The sequence below is a fragment of the Sander vitreus genome, chromosome 22 (assembly GCF_031162955.1).
Source record: "Sander vitreus isolate 19-12246 chromosome 22, sanVit1, whole genome shotgun sequence".
In the NCBI taxonomy this organism is placed as follows: Eukaryota; Metazoa; Chordata; class Actinopteri; order Perciformes; family Percidae; genus Sander; species Sander vitreus.
The window spans coordinates 23560293-23586528 of record NC_135876.1 but is presented as its reverse complement, the minus strand read 5'-3'; the positions used below and the strand labels follow the sequence as shown (position 1 = coordinate 23586528).

The following is a 26236-nucleotide window of genomic DNA, read 5'->3' as shown; positions in this document are numbered from 1 at the left end:
CACACACACACACACACACACACACACACACACACACACACACAGAGGGTCCTCGATTTATAGGTAGATTACTGGATAATTTTAGCTCTTCGAGCCTTTGAAAAGTATTCAGATTAAACAAGGAAGAATAAATCACTCCCTGGTTGACCTGGTCAAACCCAGAGACAGATGCAAACAAGTGCATATACTGTAAGGTCTTTTAAAGGTTGGAAAAAAACATGGGGATCTGCTGTTTTGGACAACAGTGTTCTTCCAGCTTTGTGTCAGCAGTTTATGCACATATAGAAATGTGAGCAAAATCTCTGCAGCCAGTTTCCAACATCTGGTGGAAATCAGAAGAGCGGAGGCTGCGATAGCTGCACATTGATGCTCATTAGGGATGTAACGATGCATCGTGAATCGGTTAAAAATCTGTTCGAAAAATTATGCTTAGAGCGGTTTTGCTTCAGTTTCTTTGTTAAACCATTTGTATCTGAACTGCTGTTTTAGTATTTTTGTCTTTCATGTGTTACTCATGAAAGCTCAGTGACCTTGCAAAGAGCACAGGATGTATCCCTGAGGGCAGAGCACCTAATGTGGAAGAGATGCCAGGCCTGACCAGAGATAAGAAGTAAAGATACTGATTGCATGAACCGAATAACTAACTTGACTCCCAAATCCTTTAAAAAGACACTATTTTTCTGTACTTGCGCTGAAATGCTGTAAAACGGACTCTACTTGCAAGTAAAAACGAACTTTGATTTTGTCCATTCTTTGATAAACAATTATCCTAACAAAATCGATATAAATGTGTAAAGATTACAGTCGGTTGACATAAAAAATGAATCGCGATGCAATGCAAAACGACCTAGGGCACAATCTACTTTTAATTTAACTTGTTTGACTTCAGACGTCATTACGTCTTCTTAGCTATTCATTTGAAGATATTTTTTTCTATTTATTTAGTAAATCTTTTTCAGATTGTTGACAGTCCCACACGGCCAAACTTCAAAAACCCAGAAAAATCATCGCTAATAGATGTGATTTTAACTAACGTTCCTCATAAGTACTCAACTGTTTCCATATTTGCAAATGACATCAGTGACCACTGTGTCGTAGCAACAGTTACAAATACTAAAATACCTAAAACTAAACCACACATTATCGTCAAGCGTAATATGAAGCACTTCACAGAACAAGAATTCCTTAATGATTTATCTAACTATGACTGGGAAAAAGTTAATATCAGTACAGATGTTGAAAGTGCCTGGAACCTCTTTTATGAAGGGTTTACCAATAAAATTAATAAGTATGCTCCACTAAAGAAGTACAGAGTCAAAGGCCGAAACAATGCTTGGTTTTCACCTGATTTAGCAAATATCCTTCATGAGCGCAATGTGGCATGGGCAAAAGCCAGAAAATCAAATCAGAACTCTGACTGGCTGGTCTCTCAGACAGCTGCGCAATACATGTACTGTCAAAATTAGAAAAGCCAAAGCTGACCATTTTCTTTCTCAAACCACTCATAATATGAATAATCCATCAAAATTTTGGAAAACTATCAAATCATCAGAAAACAGTAAAGGCCAGGAGCTTCCCTCAAGCATTGTGATGGACTCTCTAAAAGTTACCGACAAGGCCAAAATGCTTGATTGTTTCAATGAACATTTCATAGCCTCAGGATTTTTATTTGAGTCATTCAGTCCTCAACATGAGTGTTCCTCTACAGTTGAGACTGTTGGTCTGGATCCTTCTAGTCAGTCTTTTAGTTTCAGTCCTATCACAGTTTCAGACGTAAATAAAGCCCTCAAGCATTTGGACACAACAAAATCTGCAGGCCCTGATAAACTGGATCCCTACTTTTTAAAGCTAGCAGGAAATTGTATTGCCGTGCCCTTAACTAATATTTTTAATCTGTGTTTGAATACAAATGTCATTCCTCCTATCTGGAAATCAGCCTTTGTGGTTCCCCTGCTAAAAGGTGGTGACCCTACCATCTTAAATAACTACAGACCAATCTCTAAACTGTCTGTCCTGGTCAAGGTTCTTGAATCCCTTGTCAGTGATCAGTTAAAGAACTTTTTTAACAGTTATAATGTGTTGTCTGACTTCCAATCTGGTTTCAGAAAAGGGCATACAACAACGTCGGCAGCTCTTAAGGTTTTAAACGACTTTGTTGAATCCATGGATAATAAGCAGCATTGTGCAGCCCTCTTTATTGACCTTTCAAAGGCATTTGATACAGTGGACCACATAGTGCTTAAGCAGAGACTGTATAGGGCTGGGCTTTGTGAAAAAACTGTCGGCTGGTTTGTTAACTACCTTACAGACAGAACTCAGTGTGTGCAGGCGGAGGGCAGCACTTCTTGCTATCTCAAAATAACAAAAGGCGTGCCTCAGGGGTCAGTCTTGGGGCCACTGCTATTCATCCTCTATATCAATAACATTGATCATAACGTGTCTCATTTAAAATTTAATTTTTATGCTGATGACACTGTACTGTATTGCTCTGCACCCATCGCAGACCAGGCCCTCTCCCAGTTACAACTTGCTTTTAACACGTTTCAACAGCATCTTTATGAATTTAAACTTGTTTTAAATGCAGAAAAAACTAAAGTCATGCTTTTTTCAAATTCGAAATCTAAATCAAATCTCCCTTCAATCCTCACTTCCCAGGGTACGAAAATTGTATGTGTTTCTAAGTACAGATATCTTGGTATTTTAATTGATGTATCTCTTTCTTTTATCCTTCATATTCAGCAGCTAGCAAAAAGATTAAAACTTAAACTAGGATTTTATTTCAGAATCAAATCCTGCCTTTCGTTCGAATCTAGAAAGAGGCTGGTCGCTGCCACTTTTATGTCTGTACTTGACTTTGGTGATGTTTTATACATGAATGCTTCATCTCAAAGGTTACATGCACTGGACACTGTTTACCATGGAGCTCTGAGGTTCATCACTGGTATGAAAGTCCTCACTCACCATTGTGAACTGTATGAACGTGTTGGATGGCCTTCTCTATCAACACGGAGACTTCAACATTGGCATACCTTCATATACAAGGCTATTTTAGGTCTCCTTCCATCCTACCTTCTGACCTATATCAGTGTAAATAGTACCGGGACTTACAATCTTCGTTCCCAGGATCTTTTCCTTGTTCCAAAGGTTAGAACTGAGCTGGGAAAAAAAGGCCTTTAAGTTTTCTGCTCCCTCTGCCTGGAACAAGTTACAGAAATCCATGAAACTTACTGAGCTGGTCTCATTGGTCGCTTTTAAGAGGATGACGACTTGGAGGCAGCCACATCTGGCTGCAGATGTTTTGCCTGATGTGTTTAGGATTGTGGTTGACTTTGAAAGATTTGCTGTGTCAGTTGTTTTATGTTTTTTGGTGTTTTTGCGTATTTTGTGTTTATGTACTGTATGTGTGGTTGTACTGCTGCCTGTCTTGGCCAGGACACGCTTGAAAAAGAGATTTTTAATCTCAATGAGTCTCTTCCTGGTTAAATAAAGGTAAAATAAAAAATAAATAAAATAATAAAAGGACACATCTGTTGCATTGCATAATTTAGATAAATAAATGAATATTTTCAGTCAGTTGTCTGTAGCTCATTCTGTTAAAAAAAATCCTGAGAAAATCATATCGTGAACTTCAAATCGTGAATTGTATGGAATTGTAACTTGAGTGTATCGTTACATCCCTAATGCTCATGTTTCCTAATGTTCAACATGAGTGTCTCTCCGTCTCTGTCTGTCAGGTTGGTACAACCGTCTGTTCATTAACTTCATCCTGCGGAGGCACATCTTCTTCTTCATGCTGCAGACGTACTTTCCCACCATGCTGATGGTCGTCCTGTCCTGGGTCTCTTTCTGGATCGACCGGAGGGCCGTCCCTGCCCGTGTCTCTCTGGGTATTTACATATATTAACCCTTGTGTTGTCTTCCTGTCGACCATAAACTTTCGTCAACATTGAAAATGAACTTTTTTTGGCTCTTTTCCCCAATGTTTTTGTCACTTTTTTCAAAGCTTTTTTTGATTCGTGGTCAATAAAATTGTTATGACATTATACCTATTTTTTAGTAAAAAAAATAAAATACTAGTTAAGATCAGAGGATATTGTGTGGATATCACAGACTGCTTTACATAAAAGTTTAGTCAGGATATACTGTTGTGAAAACCATTTAAAGGTCCCATGGCATAAACATTTTACTTTATAAGATTTTTTAACATGTGAGTTCCCCCAGCCTGCCTATGGTCCCCCAGTGGCTAGAAATGGTGATAGGTGTAAACCGAGCCCTGGGTATCCTGCTCTGCCTTTGAGAAAATGAAAGCTCAGATGGGCCGATCTGGAATCTTCCCTTTATGACGTCATAATGGGAAAAGTTACCTCCCCTTTCTCTGCTTTGCCCACCCAGAGAATTTGGCCCGCCCATATATATAAAGTCTGAACCCTAAGATTTCATGATTAACTTTGTTGTGACCAGCTTTTTGTGGGAGGGGAGACCCATAATGTAACTTTGTGAGCATTTATCAGGGTTTCCGCAGGGTCTTAAAAAGTCCAAAAAAGTCTAAAATTTCAAAATAAATATTTTAGGCCTTAAAAAGTCTTACATTTGGGCCGCCTGGATAGCTCACCTGGTAGAGCGTGCGCCCCATGTACAGAGGCTCAGTCCTCGCAGCAGCGGCCACATGTTCAATTCGGACCTGCGGCCCATTGCTGCATGTCCTTCCCCCTCTCTCTCCCCTTTGACGTCTAAGCCTTCCTATCAAATAAAGGCCTAAAATGCAACAACAACAAAATCTTTAAAACAAAAGTCTTAAATTCGCCGAAAAATTGTGTTCTAGGTCTTAAATCATTTTAAACAGGTCTAAATGTTCTCGTTGAAATGCTCCCGTAGCGCAAATGTATTTTTATTCCATGGTGTTTCCCTTCTCCAAATATAATTCGCTGCATTCCGACTATAAATAAGACTAACATGCAACTTGTGTTGCAGCCGAGTGCAAGGCTGCACAAGTCTCTTTCGGGACAGATTTTATTCTTCAGCTATAGGAAAGTGTAAGTTTAGCGATGTTTCCGGACTCTGACATATATTTTTACAATGGTCTTAAAAAAGGTCTTATTTTTTGACGTGTAACACTTCTTTTCACCACCATGTATAAACACCACTAACACCAACTTACTACCACTATAGTTTTACACTTATTTTTGGAATTCATGGTCAATTAAAAACCTCATTTATAGGAAACTATACCTAATTCTTGACTTAAAGAAGCAGAAATTATTAATTATTTAGACTAATATTAAAAGAAGGATAATCACAGAAGGGTCAACATTCAGCGAGGATACTGTTTTTTTTTCAAATACTAAGAAATTGAATAAAACACCCGAAATTCTATGAAAGTAGAGATCCGATCTTTTGTTGTACTCGCGAAGCGCGTTGTATGGGATCATCCCTCCATGTTATTTTTGGGTAATTAAAATTAGGTAGTTAAAAAGAAACCCATATTTCTGAGATAGACATTTTGAGAATGGGTTAAATTTGACCCGAAGACAACACAAGGGTTAAATTTGACTTGTTGAAACCTGCAGAAACCCTGATTTATGTATTTATGGGACAGACAGCAGGTGTACTTATCAAGTAAAAACCACATTTATATATGAAAAGGATTTGTGTTGTGTTCCTTCTTTGTCACTTAGTTAGATGTTTACACAAAGGTTTGGAAAAGGACATGCACTTTTCAGACAAAAGTAAAAAAAAAAAAACAAGAATAAATAAATGAAAGTTATTCTTATTCTGCAGTTATTCAAATCATTTTTCAATTACAAAAGAATGTAAACAAGGTTTAATTTAAAAGTGAAAAATAGATGGGCCTTTAAAATACATAAAACTACAACTAGAAGACAGTACAAAAGAATCCCAATAACAATAGACACAGACATTAAAACGCAGAAATCAACAAGAAAATACAGACGCAACAATACAAGACACTGACTAATACAATACATCACCATCAAACACCACATCATTCATGACTACATGAGGTCTTACTGCTCAGTAGAAACAAACTGTCAGAAAAGAAGACTTATTCATTGTCTTTAAATGTTGATGTAAACAATATCTATTCCTTCTGCTTTTTATCTACTGAATCTGAATGAATCTTACTACTAAAAAAGTATAAAATTAGGATTTTAGAAGCTTGAGAAATCTATTTCTTTATTTTCTAAAGACACTTTGGTAAAGTGTACATGGTTGGAAAAATCTGGTTTGTCATTATTTGTCTTTGAACGTTGATATGAGTGATATGTGCGTGTCACAAAGTAATTATAATAACCTTGGTATGACACGTGACATGACATAAGGTATCTACTTCACCAAAGTTCACCATTCATCCAGTCTTAAAGCCAAACTTCCTGTATTGTTCTCTGAAAGGGGACCCTCCAAATGTTCAAAAAGTTTGTGTTGTGTCTGAAAACAGATGTGCTGGGATGTAGAAACAGATGTGCTGGGATGCAGAAACAGATGTGCTGTGCTCTCTCGCCTCCTGCAGGTATAACCACGGTGCTTACGATGTCCACCATCATCACCGGAGTGTCCTCCTCCATGCCTCAGGTAACAGCTGTGTTTGTGAGGGTTCATGAGGCCTTCAGGGGCAGTGGGCCTCTGTATGTGTTCATGCTCATATGGGCTCTCAGGGTCTTAAAGGACAAATCCGGCGCCAAATGAACATGGGGTTATTAACACATGGGGTTATTAACACATGTGTTTCCCGAGTCGACCGTTCTCTGGGATTTGTTTTCATGCTAATCGAATGTGACCAGTTTTAGCGCAAACCGCTAATTAGCTTATAGCGCTAGTCGTCGGGGCAGAGGGTAAAGTAAAAATAAATCGCTATTTCTACACCACTAACAAGGCTCAAAATAGCACCACACTTCCACGGTAGCATAATGAGTGAAACGCCATGTAACCAGTAACCAGTAACATAGCTCAAGCACGCCGTTCGTCGTTCGACTGGTCGTGACTGTTTTCCCAAGATGGCGCCCGCCTGTATACGTGAACGGTCTGTTACTGTCTTTATAAACTATCTTTTTAATAAACTGTCTGTACACTTACAAAGTTCTCAATGCTTCGGTTTACATGTAGGGACCCTCATTATGCTACCGTGGTAGTGTGGTGCTATTTTGAGTCTTGTTAGTGGTATAGAAATAGAGATTTCTTTTTTTACCCGCTGCCCCGATGACTAGCATTATAAGCTAATTAGCGGTTTGCGCTAAAACTGGTCACATCCGATTAGCATGAAAATCCCAGAGAACGGTCGACTCGGTACACATGTGTTATTAACCCCTAGGTTCAACAAGCTGCAGGTCCGCTGCAACTCTCTGTTCTTTTCAATCAAGACTGAAGACTTTTCTTTTTGATGCTGCCTTTTTTTTAAGTAACTGTTCATTTTTTACACTGCACTGTCACTTTTATTCATGTATTTTATACCTGTCGTATTCTATTTGAGCTGCTTTGTTTTTATTCTCAATTGTTTTAATTGCTTTTTAATGTTTTATGTAAAGAACTTTGAATTACCTTGTTGCTAAAATGTGCTATACAAATAAAGCTGCCTTGCCTTGCCTTTTGTACATGCAGATTTTTCCATGTGTGACTTAGTGAATGGGTCTCTTTGTTGTCCAGGTATCGTACGTGAAAGCGGTGGACATCTACCTGTGGACCAGCTTCCTGTTTGTCTTCCTGTCTGTGATCGAATACGCAGCAGTGAACTACTGCACCACTCTGGAGGAGATGAGGAAGATGAAGAGGGGGAAGGTCAGAGGCATGGGCGACCACAGGGGGGATTATTACACTACACACCAACATCCGGACAACACAGGGAGGGAAGCTTTGGAATTACATGTTTAACTTAATGTCTCCATCTAGTGGCCAAACAGAGACATTACAACCTGACATTTACTGTTTAGGACAGGGGTCTTCAACGTTTTTTAAGCCAAGGACCCATTAACTGAGAGAGACGGAGCAGGGACCCCCTACTACATATACTGTATAAAATGAAGTTGCATATTAAACTGGGCCAACAGTAACGTGTCGGGCGGCCTAAAGCCTTTACACATACCTTTTTTCCATGTAATACTAAGCTATTAAAGGTGCACTATGAGTTCCTATATGGTTTCAGCGCGATTTAATTTTTGTCTCAAATCGTAGGCAGCTCTCCTTGATCCGCTAGCTGCCTGCCCCCTGAACACACCGTGAAAAAGCCCGGTCTCGGGAGACAACACAGGGGTCATAAACGTCAAACAAACACTAGAGGCACAGGATAGGCACCAAAATACAACAAACCACTCCAGCCGATCACCAACAAGATGGTTAGGGGAGGGGGTGGGGGTTAGTGAATTCCTTGAATGTTTATGCTGTTGAGGGTGGGGGGATGTTCATAACGTTACTGTCCCTGTGACTGTATATTTTCTATGTGCAAAACAATAAATATATTGTTAAAAAAAATAAATTAAAAAAAAACATAAATTTTGAGCCCCCCCCCTGCATTGACTCTGAGGACCCCCTAGGGATCCTGGACCCCCTGTTGAACATCCCTGGTTTAGGAGATGGAGTATTTTACAGTGATGGAATGTTACTAAGTACATTTACTCATGTGCTGTACTTAAGTACACATTTGAGGTATCTGTAATTTACTAGAGTATTTCCATGACGTTTGACATGACATTTATATGACAGCTGGAGTTACTACTTATTTTACAAATTAAGATTTTACATAGAAAACATATGAACTACAATGAAAACAATATAAGCACTGTAAAATATGAAACAACCTTTTTTTATTTTTATTTTAAAATTTTCGGTTTTATTTTGAGAACACATGTAAACAACCTAAAACAAAAAAACAACAGACTAAAACATGACAGAGAAAAGCTGCCAGACATATAGATAAATCAGTTACTTGATAAGTTCATTATAAAAAACTAATCGGCTACAGATAAATGGTTTCATCTTCTCAAACGTGAAGATTTGCATTTTTTTCTTTGTCTTAAATGACAGTAGTACATTTAATCAATTGTAAGTATAAAAATATTGATTACACAGCAGCTTTAAATACGATCAAAAATGTCCTCAAAACTCCACATTTGATCTTGGCGCAGTGTTTGAGAGAACTGTGTAAACTAAATGTAACCGATCCCCAGTATGATCTGTACCTTCTGTGTTTCAGATCCCATCTACCTTCAACGCCAGCCAGGCGATGGCCTATGATGGCTGTTTCCATGACAACGACGTTGAGCTGACTCCGTTCTCCGGCCTAGCGTCCACCGGGACCTCTGGCCCCCTCACCACGCCGACCCAGGCCCCAGACATCCGGCCCACGGAGGGGACACGGCTCCGCCGACAGTGGTCGCTGCGTCAAAACGTGGACCTGTTTGTCAGCAACAGCTACATGATCGACTCGTACTCCCGTGTGGCCTTCCCGATGTCCTACCTGCTCTTTAACATCGTCTACTGGAGCCTGTACTCCTGATTCAGCACCGCAAACTCTCGGTGAACTCTGGTGCACTTTACTAAGCCCAGCCCAAGTGTTGAGTCAGAGAGCATGCTGGGGGATTCCTCCTCTCCACAGAGCTCCACAGACACTTTACTGAATTAACTCTTGATCACAGGAGCGGGTTGACTCCTGAGACCTGGGAAGTAATGGATCCTAATAAGTCACAGAGAAATACGAAATAAGGATAAAATGTATGTGAAAATGTTCTTTTTAAATCTTCCTTTTTTCATATCAAATCATGAAAAAAATCATATCGTATCATATTGGGTGGGGGGGGGGGGGGGGTCTGGGTACCCTTCACCAAGGACATTTTGAGCGTCAAAGACTTCATTTCCTGCATTCTAATACAATTTTATCAACCAATTTACTGTGGAAATACCTTTATTTAGCCTATGCAAAGATAAAAAAAACACAGATGACTATTCTAAATATGTCGAAATTATAATGGAAAGTATGTTGTTGCGTGTCATTGGTCATTTTTAAGTGGGTATATGGAAATCCTGGAGCTTTCTTAGTGGGTATACTGCGTATATGCGTAGACTACACCACTGGAGCCAGCCAACTACATGCAGGTCTGCTTTGATTTCTTATCTCATTACATTTGTATCTTGTTCATGAGGATGTCAAAGTGAATCTATGTGTGCTGCAGGGTCATATTATACTTGTTTAAACTTGAATTTGGGGGTTTTTATGGATGTTACAATAAAAAGTACACAGCATGGCTCTTTTATAAGCTTTATAAGTCGTTATATGAAGTTCTATATTCATATTTTCAACTTATTAACTTCTCTTAAAACTGAGGGTGGTGAGCTGGGTTTCTATAAATACTGGCTACAGCCTAGCAGGTGTACAGTCAACAAAATACTTTCAATTGTTGATTTTATGGGGTGTTTAAAATTAAAAACACATAGCTAACACTTGGTGGGTATTTAATGAGCTGATTATATATATATATATATATATATATATATATATATATATATATATATATATATATATATATATATATATATATATATATATATATACATTTTAACAAAGGGGATTCTTTTTAGTGTTCCTATCAAAATTCCCTGTGGTTGCTGGGAGATGCGTTTGTACTCTGATGACTTCAGTATTTCTAAAATCCGGGGGGGAAAAACAACCTGTAATTTAAAATATTAATATTCAGATTGTATTGAAACAATTGTACAGTTTCCATAACAACTACAGAGTGTGCGTACGATCGGAAAAAACAACAACAACGTTAACGGACGGTTTTTATGAAAACAAACGAGGAGAGAGTCTCGCAAACACACCGCGAGAAAAGCCAGAAATCAGGAGGACAGGACTGGTGAGTTACTGAACAACTCGATCAGAACCCGCTTTTTACAACACGAAGTTTAGTTATTTAAGCAATAGCTCACGTTTTTTTCTCAGACGCGGAGTGATACTTAATGCGCAAATGATTTCGATGAACCAGTCAGATTGCTTGATATGTGCTACCAGTTTTATAAGTTAGCACAACATTTAGCTTCAGCTAGCTGTAACCCAACCGTTAGCATCTTTTAACGTTATTGTTATTGTTCAATTTGTGAACGTTGGCTAGCTAGCGGTTAGCATGATTAGAAGGTGCTGCTTTTCGCCTGAAATGCCGTTTAAATTCCGGAAGATAAGAATTTAACAACCAGCTAGCTAGCTAGGTTAACTTGACTTATTTGCAGAAGTGTTTTATTGGAGGTGTTTCCTCACCAACTAACGGTAATGCTAACAGTCAAGGTTAATTCAGGTTGCCAGTCGAAAAGACTGTCTTAACGGTAACCGACTGGGGAGCTGAAAGGTAACTAACGTTAAATCAAGCCAGACCTAGCTAGCGTTGACAGCAGTTATAGTTTTGTTTTGAGCTAGCTAGCTAGCTAGCTAACTTATTAACACTCTTTCCCATTAACGTTAGCTATTCATTGCGTCTGTCATTTAAGTTAACTGATGTTAGCTAACTAGCTAATGTTAGCATTTAAGGGAGACAACTACAGGCAAAAACATAATCTTTCAATTTTGAGGTCGCGAAAATTGATTTTATTGTATAGCTAGCTAGCTAGCTATCTGTTGACAGTATTTCTGATTTATGGATTAATAACAATAGATATAAAAAATTCCCTCTGTAAAAACATAAGACTCTCATATGTCAACAAAATGAAAGAAGAGTTTTGAACCTGGCTTTATCCAATGTTTACATTTCTGTTCTGGAAATGTATGAAAATTAGCGCATTTTTAAGCCCAAAGGATAACTTCAAATTGTTTTTGTTTAGTCCAACCAATTTACAAAGCTAGAAAAATTCTAAGAAAACAGCAACTAACGTTATTCACATTTAAGAATCTGGAGCCAGAAAAGTCATTTCAGCTAAGTAAACTATTAACTGCGTTTTGTTGATTTACTAATTGATTAATTGACTAATGGTTTTGGTTCCAGTCACCACACTTCTTATTAAGTTATAAGAAGTACATTGTGGTGCTCTATTTTGAAATGATTCAGTCTTAGAATGGATGTATTCTTGAAATTGTAATGGAACTAGTAAGTGAATGTGTTTGTCGATCAACAGAAAAATTCAGTTGATAATTTTTTTTGGAAATGTTACTCAATTCTTTAAATCTCCAAAAAAAAGCTCAAATACCAAGCATTAACTGGATAAAGTTTGACCAATGTGAGCTTTTTGAATTGATTAGTTTCTTTATTAATTAGTTTATTTTAGATTTGCCAGCTGTTGGTTAAACTAAGTGAAACATTCAAAGCCGTACTTTTCTGCTAAATTGTGATTTGCATAAGTCTGTAGTTATGACTTTTATATAGACAAATATTGACTGATAATAAAATGAGTAATGAAAGAAGTCGTTAGTGAAGGGGGACTATCTATTAGATCTGCTTATGTCCAACATCTAAGATTATAACTCTGTTGTTTACTTTACAGCAATTCAATGTGCAGTATTTACCAGTTGAAGTCCATATTGAGTAATCTAGTTGTTGCCGTGTTTCCATCATGCCAGCTGGTGTTGTGACTCATTTACTTCTCTCCGCTGGTCCCCCTGCCAGTCTCCGTGGTGACCATCGACAGCGGCAGCACTCGTCCCGTTGAGTTTCCCTCAAGTCCGATTCACATGACGTCAGACCAGAATCCACTGTATCCAGCTGATCTACAGGTGCCGCTAACGCACGGAGCGCTGGGTCCAGGATACTACTACTTCTACCAGGTACTGCAATATTAACCCTTACTACACGGACACTCCTGTAGTTCTTATGTAAAGTAACAGAACTACCCATCGCTAGATACATGAACTCGTATGGAATCAACTTCACTGTCCGATCTAGATCTGGAAACCAAATTTTGTTTAAAAAAAGTCAAGTCAATTTTATTTCTACAATCCAAAATCAGAAAAACAAACACAAGTCAGAAAGAACAACAGAGAAGGGATCCAGGTTTCAGGATGGACAAACATAGAATGTAAAGAGTAGACATAAATAACAATATTCCAAAGTAATTGTTATATAAATGTATTATTTAAAAAAATACAATTGACTGACTGTTAAGACTCTTAGCATTTCCCATGTTCCAGCTTGTACGGGGCGCCCCTGTGAGGGGAGGCAGGGAAGAGGTTGTGAGGGGGGAAGCTAAAGTAGTGAGAGCAAAACTGATGTAAGTCAAAGAGAAAGGTATCAGTGGGAGGGAAAGACAAGTGAACGCATGGGACGGGAGGAAGGAAGAAGGGGGAGTGTCGGGGGGGGGAGACTGCTGCATTACTGCTCTGTGATGGGTGGCTGCTGGGCCATGTGCTGACCCCTTTCAAACTGTCGCCTAACTAGGGCTCACACACACACACACAAAGTGGTGTGCAGCCTACTGTTGAGTGGCAGGGACATGTGAGCTCCTTCACATTTGCTATTCTGGGCAGGGGAGGGGAAAACGAGGAGGGAAGGGGAAGGGGCGAAGCAAGGGTGAGTAGAGGGTCTTTTCTCTTTCTGCATGTGGCTGAGCCATCGTGAGGAGCTGCTCATGATTTTGTCTCGTGTTGTGTAGGCTCTCAGTGTGTGTGGCCATAGCAGTCTTGTGTTTTATTCCCACTTTAGGCCGGAGAAGATGGGGTGCTGCTTTAGTAAAGAGCTCAACCCCGGCCAGCAGAGTGAGAGGAGCAGTCTGTTACAGCCCCCGCTCCACGATGGGCTGAATGACGTGACAGACCAGGTCAGGCAACACGCTGCGGCTGTAGCTCAGCATGTGTGCTTGGACGAAGAGGAAAAACGTGTGGCAGACAGACCGGCCCAGATAAAGCCTGCGGAAGATGAGGAAAGACCACCAGAACTGGGCAACAAAGTTTGGACAGAGGCGGTTGTGGCCAGCGGGGACAGCACCACGCGGATTGAGAGGGATCTTAAAGCAGCCAGCACTCACGACGAGAAGGGGGCTATAATTATCACAACCAGCACAAACATACATACAAACACGGAGACTGAGGTAGGCATGACACATATTGGCATTCCCAGCTGTGGCCCGGCCCCGTATATGGAGGTGCCCACACGGAGTCCAGCCAAACAGAAGATTGTGGAGAATGCCACACTCAGGGCTTTATGGTTCAATCAGCTCCCAGACAGGCACCCGTCGAAAAAATGTTGGTCATCTCCCGCCAGGTTACCCTCTGCTAACTGCCAGGGCAACGTCACAGGGAGCGAGGTGTCAGATAACCAGCGGCCGCTGCCACTGGTCAGCGAGTGTCCGGAGACACAGTGGGATTACCCCAACGCTGAGCACGAGGACGAAGGTGAGGACGTCTGTGTCATCGCAACAACGCTGGGTCAAGGCTTCGAAACAAGGACCCGGAGCTTCTACAGCATCTGTTCCATCGACGCCGACGACCTTGAACATGACCACGTCCACAGCCAATCCCAAACAGCTGGAGCAACACACCCGCTGCACACAGCTGAAGCAGAAACAGCTGCTCTGCCCTGCATAGTGGAGTCTCTGGCCTCCGGCCAATCACACACACAGGCATCCACAGTCTGTGACCAGGAATATGTCACCGAAACTAAAACAACCAGCCAGTCGCGTGATGAGGAACCAGCTTCGAGTCATCAGTCTTCCACCATCCTGTCACAGACACACCCAGAGAATTCACTCTCAGCAGAGGAGACCTTACCTCATCCTGTTGTAAAGCAGGTTGACCCTTCGTCTGACCCGCTGCCCCTGTCCAGCAGTCAAATAAACAGCGAGGAACCTCAGGCCTCCACACCAGACGGGACTCTGTTTAAAGATCTGGACTGCCAGACCGCTGCTGAGGACACACATGAATCCATGGATTACATGTTGATGACGTCACACGCAAATGAAAGTGCACGTGTTGAGGAAGAGAATAAACGTGAGACTTTCAGCTCCAGTCCTTCAAAGCTCAAACCGCTGCACGGGGATGAGGTTGTCTTTCCTCTGTCTGGAGGACAGTTTGAGATGGATAAATCCTCGCTACAGAGGGAGGCTATCCCCTTGAGTATCTGCAGAGGCCATAGTGAGGAGAGTGAAGTCGGTTACAGCGGCACAGCAGGTACGACTCTCGCTGAGGTGTCCTCAGTTCCCACCATCTCAGCTGTGTCATCACTGCCCATTGAACTGACGGCCTTCTCCTGCCACACACATCTGACTTGTCTCTCAGACTTTAAAACCACATCTCGCCAGTGTGACTCCATAATATCTGACAAATTAGATGTAAATTCAAACGATCCAGCATTTGAATTGAGCAGCATTGAGCCTCCTCGTCAAGATGTTGTAGATCCACCTGAGTCGGACCATAGCGATGACTGTGACAAACGGCGTGACAGTTTTGATGTGAAAACTGAAGGTGCTGTGGCGTCAAGCGAGCCTCTTCAGGATGTCCTCATGAGTGGAGATGACAGGCAGGCAGTCAAAGAACCAAAACCAGAAGTCTGTCAGAACGGCAAACCTGTTGAAAGAGGGGATGTTAAAGATGTTGTACCTGAAACGGCTCAAAACTACTCTCACCTAGATATAAGTCCGGCTGTAAATGCAAGCATCGATCTTCATGGCCCGGAAGATTTAAGTCTCGGCCCTCTCACACAGCCTCCTCCTGCTGAAAGTGAGCTTTCTGTTACTGCTTCCTTCACTCCACCTCCCTCATCTCCGTGCACACCTCCTGAGGAAGGTAAGCATAGTTTCTGTCCAGAGACTGGAGCTAATTCTACTGAGACGGAATGCAGACAAATCCAACTGGAGGAAAATCCACCAGAGAAAGTATTTATTCACGCATGTGAGGAAGGAGAAGACGCAACAGCTGCACAGAGGACTGGGCTTGATCCCCCAGTCAAGCATGAATCCGCAGATACAGTAGAACAGCCTCAAACAGCCTCTGAAGCCCCGGTAATATTAAGCTCCAGTGTTTCCTCTGACTGTATGAACCCTAACGTCGACATCGGCCTGCCAAATGACACTGCTGAATGTTTACCTCAAGCTGGAGATTCATCAAATGAAATTCATTTCGAGGAAATCGATGGGATACAGATTCACATCTCACAGGGGGAGATGTCTGCACTTGACAGTGATATTCCTCCAGAAACTCCAAATATTTCTGCTACGGGCACACCACCCCAAGGCGTCGAGGTCGGTACCGTCATCTGTGATGACTCGTATGTGATTCCTAATGACTTCAGCTGTCCGGATGAGAGAGCCTCGGTTTTGGACTGCCAGGAGGACATGATCCCTGTGGACCCAGGACAGATTGATGTTTACGCCTCAACGCCGTCATACGAGATTCACTTCCTGGGACATGAACCGCCTGCTACTGCCGAGGAGGGGGAGAGAGAAGGAGGGATGAGGGAGATGGTGTCTGAGCTGCTGGGAGACGACGCAGACTCCTCAGTCTGTCGCCTCTATCCCCACCCCTGGATCAAACTGGGTCTGGAGGATAGCTGTGGGGTGTGGGCCCAGGGCGCGTCTGATGCCGAGCCCAGCCAGGGCGAGAGCAAGACGGGCGCTGACGTAGAGCAGATCCCAGCCCTGGTCTCGGAGCTGCAGCCGTCTATGGCTCTGCTGGGAGCTTACCCCTACAGCACAGTGATGCCTCAGGGACGCTGTGTGTGGGACTGGCACACAGATTGCACTCAGTCTGTAAGTGTTCGCTTAACATGTGAGACAGTTGGGTTCAGTGTTCATGTCTTATGCCCGAAAGTAAAAAAATGTGATGCTGTCATGGAAAGAAAGACTTGGCTGGGCAGTCTGAACAGGTCAGCAGGCAGAGTCTTCAATACTCCTTTTTATACAGATGTTACATAACGAGTGTTCATTGTTCACACAGACGGCCTCGTTACACAGTCACAGTTTTGTGTAATTTAGATAGAACAATGAAAAGGTGTAATAATGCAAGTACATATACTTATAAAATAACAGCCTTGATATAACAAGGGTAAGTTAACTCAAATTCAGAGGGTTTGTTATCTGTTGTAGATGAAAGTTAACAGGTGGATGAAGTATGAAGTGGAATCGGCTGTGATTTACATCTGAGAATGAATCTTTAAGATGTTTTCGTCTGCATTATTGCTTTAACATTGAGTGAGATGAAATAGCATTTAGTTTTGTGGATTTTATAAAATACACATTTGAGCATCGCATTTTAGGTTGAATCTGACTCAATGAAAGATACTAGAGAACATCTTCTGTCCATTCCTGATGTAAAACACCTGAGACACAAGCTAGTGTCTGCTAGCTTATCTGCTACTGTTAATATTAATTTGTTCATTCAAAATAACTTGTGTTTTTAAAATAAGCTGAGTTAACTTTTCATGTTAGATTAATATTGTACAAATTGTGTTTTTTTTTGTTTTGTTTCAGGAACCTGTTGCTGCCCCAAGCCTTAACCCTAATGCTGAGGTATGGACCAATCACAACTTCAACTTGGACGTCCCTGGCCCCGCCTTCCTGCAGGCTCATGAGCCATGGCTGCAATTCCCCAGCGATCTGACCAATCAGGAAGGTAGGCTGGAGTTACTTATGGACTGGACCCCAGAATTACAATAATGAGTTATTTTCTGATGAAGAGTTTGTAATTTATTCTTTGAACAACTCAAAAACAACTTGCTGAACTTGAACGAATGGAACTGTCTGCAAAGCAAATATTGGTTATGGCGTGGTGGTAAGATGCCTTGGGGTTGATTTTTAGGATACGAGCCAGAGTTCCAGCTGGAGAACGTGGGCCTGGCTGAGGCTGTGGTTGAAGCAGATCCCAGCACACCACAGTACCACACGCTGTCTGCCGAAGCTTCGATTGTTAATGGAGAGCCCATTGACCCACCTGTTACAGGTAGCAGTCCAATTTAGGTGTTTTTTTTTTTACCCAGGTTATATTATCTGTTTTTATGTTTCACCACAATAAAATGAACCTCAGTTGGTATTGTTTTTAAAGCGTTGACTTTGTGGTCATGACTTTGATTTCAGATGAGACTAGAGAAGAGCTGAGGACAGTTTTGGAGTCCTGCCTGACCAGGTAACAAGTCACCACTTCTTTTAAAGAAGTTATGTCATCAAATATTAATATGATCACTGACTGTGGTTATTGAACGCCACAACATGTTGTCTAAGCATAAAAACAACATTTTAAATGTAATGTCAATGCTCTTTTAGAAAACGGTGCAAATACCAAATTGGGTTTGGTGCGATGTTTAGTATTCTAGCTGTCATTGTGCACTATTATTTGACCTCCCGCCCACTGTATTTAAATAAGCCATTTTCCTTTCCTTTTTTTATTTTGTGTGTGTGTTTTGTCCAACACGTGTGATACGTCATAACCGTTGGTAACCTCTCCAAATATTCCTCGATAGAGACTGTTCTCACAAGCCCTTCTGTCCCTCCACAGGGAGCACCTTGGCAACGACCTGTACCTTAATTCTCAGATGGACAGCGACCAGTATGTTCCCATCGCAACTCTGGCCAGCCTCGACAAGATCAAGAGGGTCAGCACGGACCTGGACCTCATCGCCGACATTTTGAAATGTCAGTGTTTATTTCTGCATGTGTGTCTGATTGAGTTTTTATTCAGGGTGAACATTTAACCACTAGCCAAATGTTGATGGTGATCTTGTGCTGTGGGTATAGATTCAGAATGAGTCTGGTCAGGTATTATTAGTTTTTAATGATATTTTTTTATGTACATGGACAGGTCTGTTAAGCCCAGTTCAGACCAAAGATTCGCGATCTGCAGCGTTCTGAAACCTGCCAGTTCACACCAATGCGACAACGCCTCTTTGTAGTTCCGTTCTAACTTACGACTTTTAGGCTTTTTTTCTAGCTGGTTATGTCATTTGTTTTGTCTAAATGTAAATGTGATAATAGTAATATTGAGATGCTTGCTACAGTTGCATTTCTAGTGATGAATCGGCGAAAACAACGGTTTATTTCTCTGATTCGCTGCTTTGTTCAAACGCCGCTGGGCGCTCCCTCTCTTCAGTCACTCTCCAGCTCGCTCCACCATATAACGTTACCGTGCTTTCCCGGGGGGCCGTTGAGGCTCCGTCTGAAACTCTGCCGTTTCGACCAGCTGTTTGTAACATAAAAATAAAATGGATTACGGATCATTTTATTTCTATAGTTTATAGCTGACTTTACCAGCTGACTTCTCTATTGGCTGTTGAAAACAGGTGAAGTCCCTCACGTTCTAAAACCAGCCTCAGGGACTTGAACAGCTGAGTCGCAGCGACACCGTCAGCTGGTTTGAGTTGACCTGAGATGGGCCGGTTCAGACCGCTGAAATGTTTCCCCGCAACGTTCTATAACGGTTTTGTCTCATCGCAAATCTTTGGTCTGAACAGGGCTTTAGGAAAATTGAGGAATGATTGTTAGATTTCCATTCCTGCAAATACTCAGGAATATATATATACATACATACACACAAACATGTATATTGCTCAGACGTTTTTCATGATACAATCCCAACATCAAACAACTCAAGAAATATTGGTTACACTTTACTTGAAGGTATCAACATAAGAGTGACATGACACTGTCATGAACGTGTCATAAACATTATAAACAAGTCATAAACGTTTATGACATAACGCTTCTGTCATTAAGTCTCATTCAGTTTTTGTCATGACAAGTTAGAGTTAGGGTTCATGTGTCATGTCACTCTTATGTAGATACCTTCAAGTAAAGTGTTACCGAAATATTTTACAGTTTAGACTGATAAATGTGGATTATTGTTGTCCTGAAACATTCTCTTCTCTCATTGGCTGGCAGCCCTGCCGCTGGTCCAGTTGGCTCCTTGTGGACAGAAGGTCCGGCCCAGTCAGAGTCGATGTGTCGTCATCCTGCGTGAGATCCCCAACACCACACCCAAGGAGGCAAGAAGCTCTCCTCCTAGAAAACTACAAACATTTGTTTATAGATCTAGATGAGTGTCATGGCGTTTTGTCGCTGTCAGCAGATGTCCTATTGATCAAGCTAGGAAAACGCAGGGGTTTTATAAAGGCAAAGTCTGTATGTGTCAGTTCTGGTTTGTTTGATGTTACTGTTGTACTGCAGGAGGTGGAGGCTCTCTTTGACGGGGAGAACATTCCCAAGTTCCTGAGCTGTGAGTTTGTGAGCAACGATAACTGGTTCGTCACTTTCCAATCGGAAACCGACGCACAACAGGTAAAATACAGCCAAATACATTGTGATCTCATTATTTCTAATCACTAAAGTGATGCTTTTGATGTTGGTAGTGGGTGGTGGTTTAGACATTTTCATCAGAACAGACTACAGTGTAACAGGAAGACTATGAAACTGTGAAGTTTGTATGATTTGAAAACACTCAGACAATCGCGTTACTGTCTCTGTGCACGTCCTTAGGCCTACAAGTACCTCAGAGAAGAGGTTCGAGAGTTTAAGGGAAAGCCGATCATGGTGAGGATAAAGGCCAAAACCATGGCAGTCACTTCCTTCGCTCCAAAAAATGGCTACCGACCCACTCAGCTGGACCAGTGCGGCAATCTTTACCGCCCCTACTTCCCCCCAAGCAGCTACCAGCAGCCCTGCCCCACCCAACAGCTGTATGATTTCACCAATGACATGTGGGCTTCGGCTGCGGCAGGATACCAAGAATGTGCTGACGTGAGTCCTTTTTTATGTCGAAATTGTATGACATGAAGTCGTAGGCTTTATTATTGACAGAGTAAGAATAATCCTTCTTGTTTAACTTAGATTAGGAGACACTGTTGCTGGTCATGGTTAATTGAATGTGTGTTATCTTGTGTTGGCTAATTTAGCTGCTGTTGTTTTTCGTCCGCAGCATCAAACATTGATGAATGACTTTATAAATGGATTCTCCAGCTTCAAACCTCATAACCCACACAGGATGAGGTAGCTACTCATCAAATTAGTACCTGTTATAAGAAAGAAACCTGTTGTGCACGTCCCATTTATTAGCTGTGAATCATCATCATACTTGTAATGACGTGTTATGTCAATCTGTTGTTGGCGTAAATGTGCACTTACTGGCATTCATGATCGATTACTTCCAGGAGAGGCTCAAGGTGGTCAAATTCCGACCGTTGGCAGTCCAATCTAAATGATTCCTCACAGTCGTCAGAGCAAGCACCAGCGGAGGGCTCCTCCTCTCCGCCGAGGCCGGGTCGAGGACGGTCGCGGGGCAACGTACGCCGTCCGAGCAGAGGTGTAAGGAGCGAGCCCACTTCTGATCGTGGAAGGTAACCAAACATCAACACAGAACTCTCAAGTATGGCTGTAAAGTCTGATACTCATGACTATTACCGTAGGTCCTACTAACAAGTGACCTGTTGTAATTATTATTTTTTTTTTTTTATTCCGTCATATTACCCTTCCACTCTCAGGAAAGCTGAGGGATCATATTAATATCTGATGCTGTCGATGGACATAGTTTGCTTTCATCCTTGTAGTTTGGTTGGTTTGACCTCCATACGTCACAATGATGAATGGGTAGAAACTACTACTACTTTTCTTAAAATCTACTTTGACTAAATCTGTTGCTGGACCAGAGGCCTGCACCCAAAGGTTCAACTGAAAGCTTTTACACCAGCCCAAACGAACAAAACCAAGCGGGCAAATGCACCAGAATTTTTAAAATTTGAATTTGAACCGGACCAAACGGAAGCACCGATATATTAAAATCTAACTCCGGCCAAGAAAATGAAGTGTGGGATACACCTCCTTTTGAAAGCAGGGAAATTAGACCATAGCAGCATCAAAGATAACAAGATTCAGCCAAAAAAATGTGAGCCCACCAATAGAAAAGAAAATAGGCAGGGAAACGGTAGAGCCAACAAGCTGTATAAGCTCTACCTGGTTAAATTCAGAGGCAGCACCTATGCTGTACATAATAATTCTTTAAAGGTGCACACATGTAGCCCTCTGTGCCTACACAGACACGTTTAGAATACAGTGCTGCTGTGACATCGCTGCTCTGCTGTGTCTCTGAAGGAGAGGAAACTTCAGCCAGAGGAGGAGAGAGAACCCGAGGTCATGGGACAAATCTGCCGGAAGCAGTCGTGTAAGTAGCTTGTGAGCAGTAAATGTATGTGTTTGCAAAGTTCACTTTGTTGTGTACTGACTGTGTGTGTGTGTGTGTGTGTGTGTGTGTGTGTGTTTTGTATAGAATGCACAAAGTCAGTCGCCTCCTCGTCAACCGTCTCCTCCTCCTGAGCTCGGCCTGACGAGCTTCCCTCCTCTTCCTCCGGCAAAGACTGCCATGGCAACGGTACAGGCAGCTAACGGCAACATCAAGGTGACCAAGTCTCTCTTTTTGTCTGACACACACACACACACACACACACACACACACACACACACACACACACACACCCCCCCACAGTGCGTTTCACTATCTTTGTGGGGACCCGTCATTGACTTAATGCATTCCCTAGCCCCTTACCTTAACCATCACAACTAAATGCCTAACCTTAACCCTTACGCTCACCATAACCTAATTCTAACCCTAATCCTACAACCAAGTCTTAACCCTCAAACAGCCCTTTAAACTTGTGGGTCCAGCATTTTGGCCCCACAAAGCTGTTGGGGAAGTACACTGGACTCCCGGTTTTTGGACCAGACAGACAGACAGACAGACACACACACACACACACTCACCTGACTCTGCTCAACAAGGATCCTCATCTTGTAGTTTAGTTTAAAACCCAGACTGTGTAAACCCTTGACATTGGTCTCTCTTTTTTTCTGTTCTTCACAGATTCCAGTCAAAATCAGCAGCCTGTGTGCATCGGTGCCAACAAAGTCTCAAGAGCCTCAACCAATCTCAGAGCAGTAAGTAACTCAGAGGCAGCAGCTGGACGATGATTTACCTCTGCATTAGACTCTGCATCTGGCTAGATGGCTATTTTTACATTCTTTACTTTTCCCTTTTACTCAGCATGATCAGAGCCACAGCACAAGCTCCTTTTGATGTGTTTTTCTTTCGCTTGCCTCGCCCGCAAGATATTTCACGTGTAGACTTTTATCCGTTTTCCAGTTGTCATGGGGCCAGCTATGCTCAGAGCTGTGTGTAGTGAGTGTGTTCTGCTCGTCTCTGTAGGAATGTGACGGAGCGTGCCGAGACGACCAGCGAGGCCAAGCCAGCTCAGCTTACACAGGAACCAGTCACAGTAAGACTTGTTTATGGTGTTGAATTGTTTCTTCTATTTTCATTTAAGAACTACTCTATTTGAAGTGCCAGATTTCAGTCTGTCCTGTATTATTGGTAGTGGGTTTTTAAACACCTTGGAATTGAATCAAAGAAAGGAGGATTCAAGAACATAATTGAATAGTAATAATCAGATATACTGTATATGAAATGTTGACCTCTGACCTTCTGTAAGATTCTTTATGAGCATTGAAAATAGGGCAAATATGAAATAACAGCTGTGTTATCCTGTGAAATTTACAAGCATGTGGCTTGTTGGTTTTGTAGCTTGAAGCCAAAAATAATCGAAAGGCAAATAGGTAAAATTTCTAAGAGTCTTCTCTGACCCCAGTATGTTAATAGAGGGGATAAAAGATCATTTGATGTTAGTAGATATTAGATATCAGATCTGTTTGATGAGAACTGTGTTTGAAAGCCATTAATGTGCATGAGAGGAAAGGTGTGAGAGCCTCTTGACACCATCTTGTTCTCTGATTGGCCAGGAGTCCAAGAGGCCAAGCTACGCCCAGATCTGCCAGAGAGTGTCATCCAATGAGCCGGCGCCGCCCGCCGACCTCGCTCCTTCAGAGGCAGCGCACATCCCAACGTTTCCGGGCCAGGCATCCAAACCAGATGTGTTGCCACAGTAATCGTATTGGGTGTCATATAAGCTGAAATCATTGTACTGTTTTATTACGCAAACCTGCTGCACGTTTTCTGTGAGTAATAATCCGCGTGTACAGAGTGATGTGGCATCACTCGGTGCAGGAAGATGCTGCATTAACCACCAAACAGCCTTTAAATCAACTCCATTTAGGTCTGGATCTAGAAACTTTAGCCTTTATATACACAGCTGACCATGTGCGGGGGGGGTGTCAGACTGCTGGCTGGTTCAGGACAGGACGAGCTCGTGTGGGTCTGAGCTCGCCAGCCACTCAGGATGTTTATGCCAACTTTTAGTTTTTAGAGCGGAAGCTGGAAAGAATCTGTAAATGTTGATCTGCAACTTTTACGTTTTTTTTAGTTTTATTTCTTGGTTTGTAGTTCAGATGAGTTTATTGAGAGCCAGGTTTTGATTTAGTCTTGTTTTGCTGATGGCTCTTCTTTTCCTGCTGTTTGTGTGTGTTTGATGTTTTCTCGCTGTACAGGATGTTCCGCCATGACTTTGTTTTTTATTTGTTTTTTTTCATACATCTGTGTTATTCTTTAGTCTACAGGGCCGCTGTGGGCACACATGATGCTGTTTCATTAAATGTAAGTACTAGTCGCCAAGTTTGTTTCCATTTGCAGACGTTGGTGAGATGTCCAGGCTTGTAATGAACCAAGTTCCAGTGTGTTTTAGTGAGTTCTGGTAGGATCAGACCTGTATTGATTTGATCTTGGAATCAAATTGAACTTCAAAAGCACTGAATATCACTACTTTATCTCTGCACGACTTTTTAATTTCATTTTAGAATTTAATTTATGTCCTAATTTTTATTTACGTTGGATATGAGTGCTTTTGTGTGTTAAAGCTTTAGTCTCACCTGTGTGGAGTTCAAGTGTACCCCCGTGTCACAGCGTCCAGTGTTTTAGACACAGGTAGGCTCGGTTCAGGTCGTCCCATGGAGCTTCTGGCTGGGTGTAGTAGTTACTCAGTGTCCGTAAACGAGCATCTTGAACTGCACTGATTCCAATGGTCTTTTGTTTAAAATATACTATTTTAAATGTGAAACAGTTGTCCTGGAGAAAGAGCCGGCGTAGTTGTGGCACGTTACTTGGTCTGTACAGATGTACATATTATTGAACAAATATTAAAGTGCCTTTCAAGTTAAAATGATTAGTTTGTGTTTTATATATGTTGATTCAAAGCTAATCAGTCTGATTAATCCAAGCCTGTCTTCACCAGACAAATGCTGTTTTTCTTTATTTATTCAAAGGTACACTGTGTAGGAATTTCTCCCATCTACCGGTGAAATTGTATTTTGCATTCAAACGAATAGTGCTCTCTAGCGCCTCGCGTTTTCAACTACGGTAGCTGTTATGTACCAAGAAGCTATGACGACATGTCTTCCAATTTTCGCTTTTTTTTGGTGATGAGGATTCCTTCTCCTGTGGCTCGGCATAAGTACGATCCTCCATTATGAAGTGAAGTGCAGCTTTCAAATGTTACCGGGGCGGTGACCAGCGCCTCTCACTGATCTCCTTCTCCGTTTCAGTCACGTGACGCTGGCTCTGAACCAAAACGCGTTGTGGATTGGCTAGACAGGTCGGCTAGTGCTCTATGTCCCTCTCAGCCATTATAGTTTCTCAAAAGGACACGGAAGCCTCCTTGGACTTGCCCGTCCAATGTAAATACAGATAAGAAATTCTTCGCTTACGAGGATACGTCCGATCATTGGCAGAGGTCATTTTACACCAATGAGGACGTATTTATGAATGAAGACATTGATTTTAGCTAATAAAATACTTAAAACACTACACAGTGTACCTTTAAGCTTTAACGTCTTTCACGACATCCTCTGCTGTGAACTTCTGCTGCAGTCTCTCACGCACAGTCACAGCCCTGAATGCCTGCCTGATGTTCACACCCTTGGTTGTGGTTCTGTCTTCTAACCAGCAGATGGCAGATCAGTCTCATTAGAACAGTCTGTTCCCCATTATGTGGCCCCACCACTTGTTTACAATAAGGATGATTTGATTCCTGGAAGGCTATAGGCCTAATGAATGTGATGAATAATACTAATGAAATTCACTGTATTAGAGGGACAAATTGATGATCACTTATGTGTCATTGCCACATTAGGCTTGTTCCATCATACTGGACTTAATTAAAAGGCTGCTTTTAATATTAATCACATTATTCTGTTGAGGTTACATTTCCACATGCAGATGTTGAATAAAGAATGGCCACATTTAAAGGCAAAGGCCAGAGCAATGGAGAAGGTGGGCAATCTGTAAAACAGGATGGGTCACAAACTTTGCGTTCTGTCTGTTTTGACATAATTCCTTCTGGCTACATAGAGCAGGAAGTTGGGCAAAATGAAGTCAGTAGAACATATTTGAAAAATGTAT

General features: G+C 41.8%; 1 protein-coding gene across 1 annotated transcript in view; it reads left to right on the top strand.

The window, feature by feature from the left end:
• The window catches only part of LOC144537439 (gamma-aminobutyric acid receptor subunit rho-3), a 30917-nt gene extending 21198 nt beyond the window's left edge, over positions 1-9719 (top strand). Inside the window, exons 7-10 of the mRNA XM_078281178.1 lie at positions 3735-3887; positions 6527-6588; positions 7657-7788; positions 9200-9719. Coding sequence (XP_078137304.1) covers positions 3735-3887; positions 6527-6588; positions 7657-7788; positions 9200-9502 — 650 coding nt within the window. The 3' untranslated portion in view covers positions 9503-9719. The remainder of the gene's footprint in view (positions 1-3734; positions 3888-6526; positions 6589-7656; positions 7789-9199) is intronic.
• The last annotated feature ends 16517 nt before the right edge of the window (positions 9720-26236 follow it).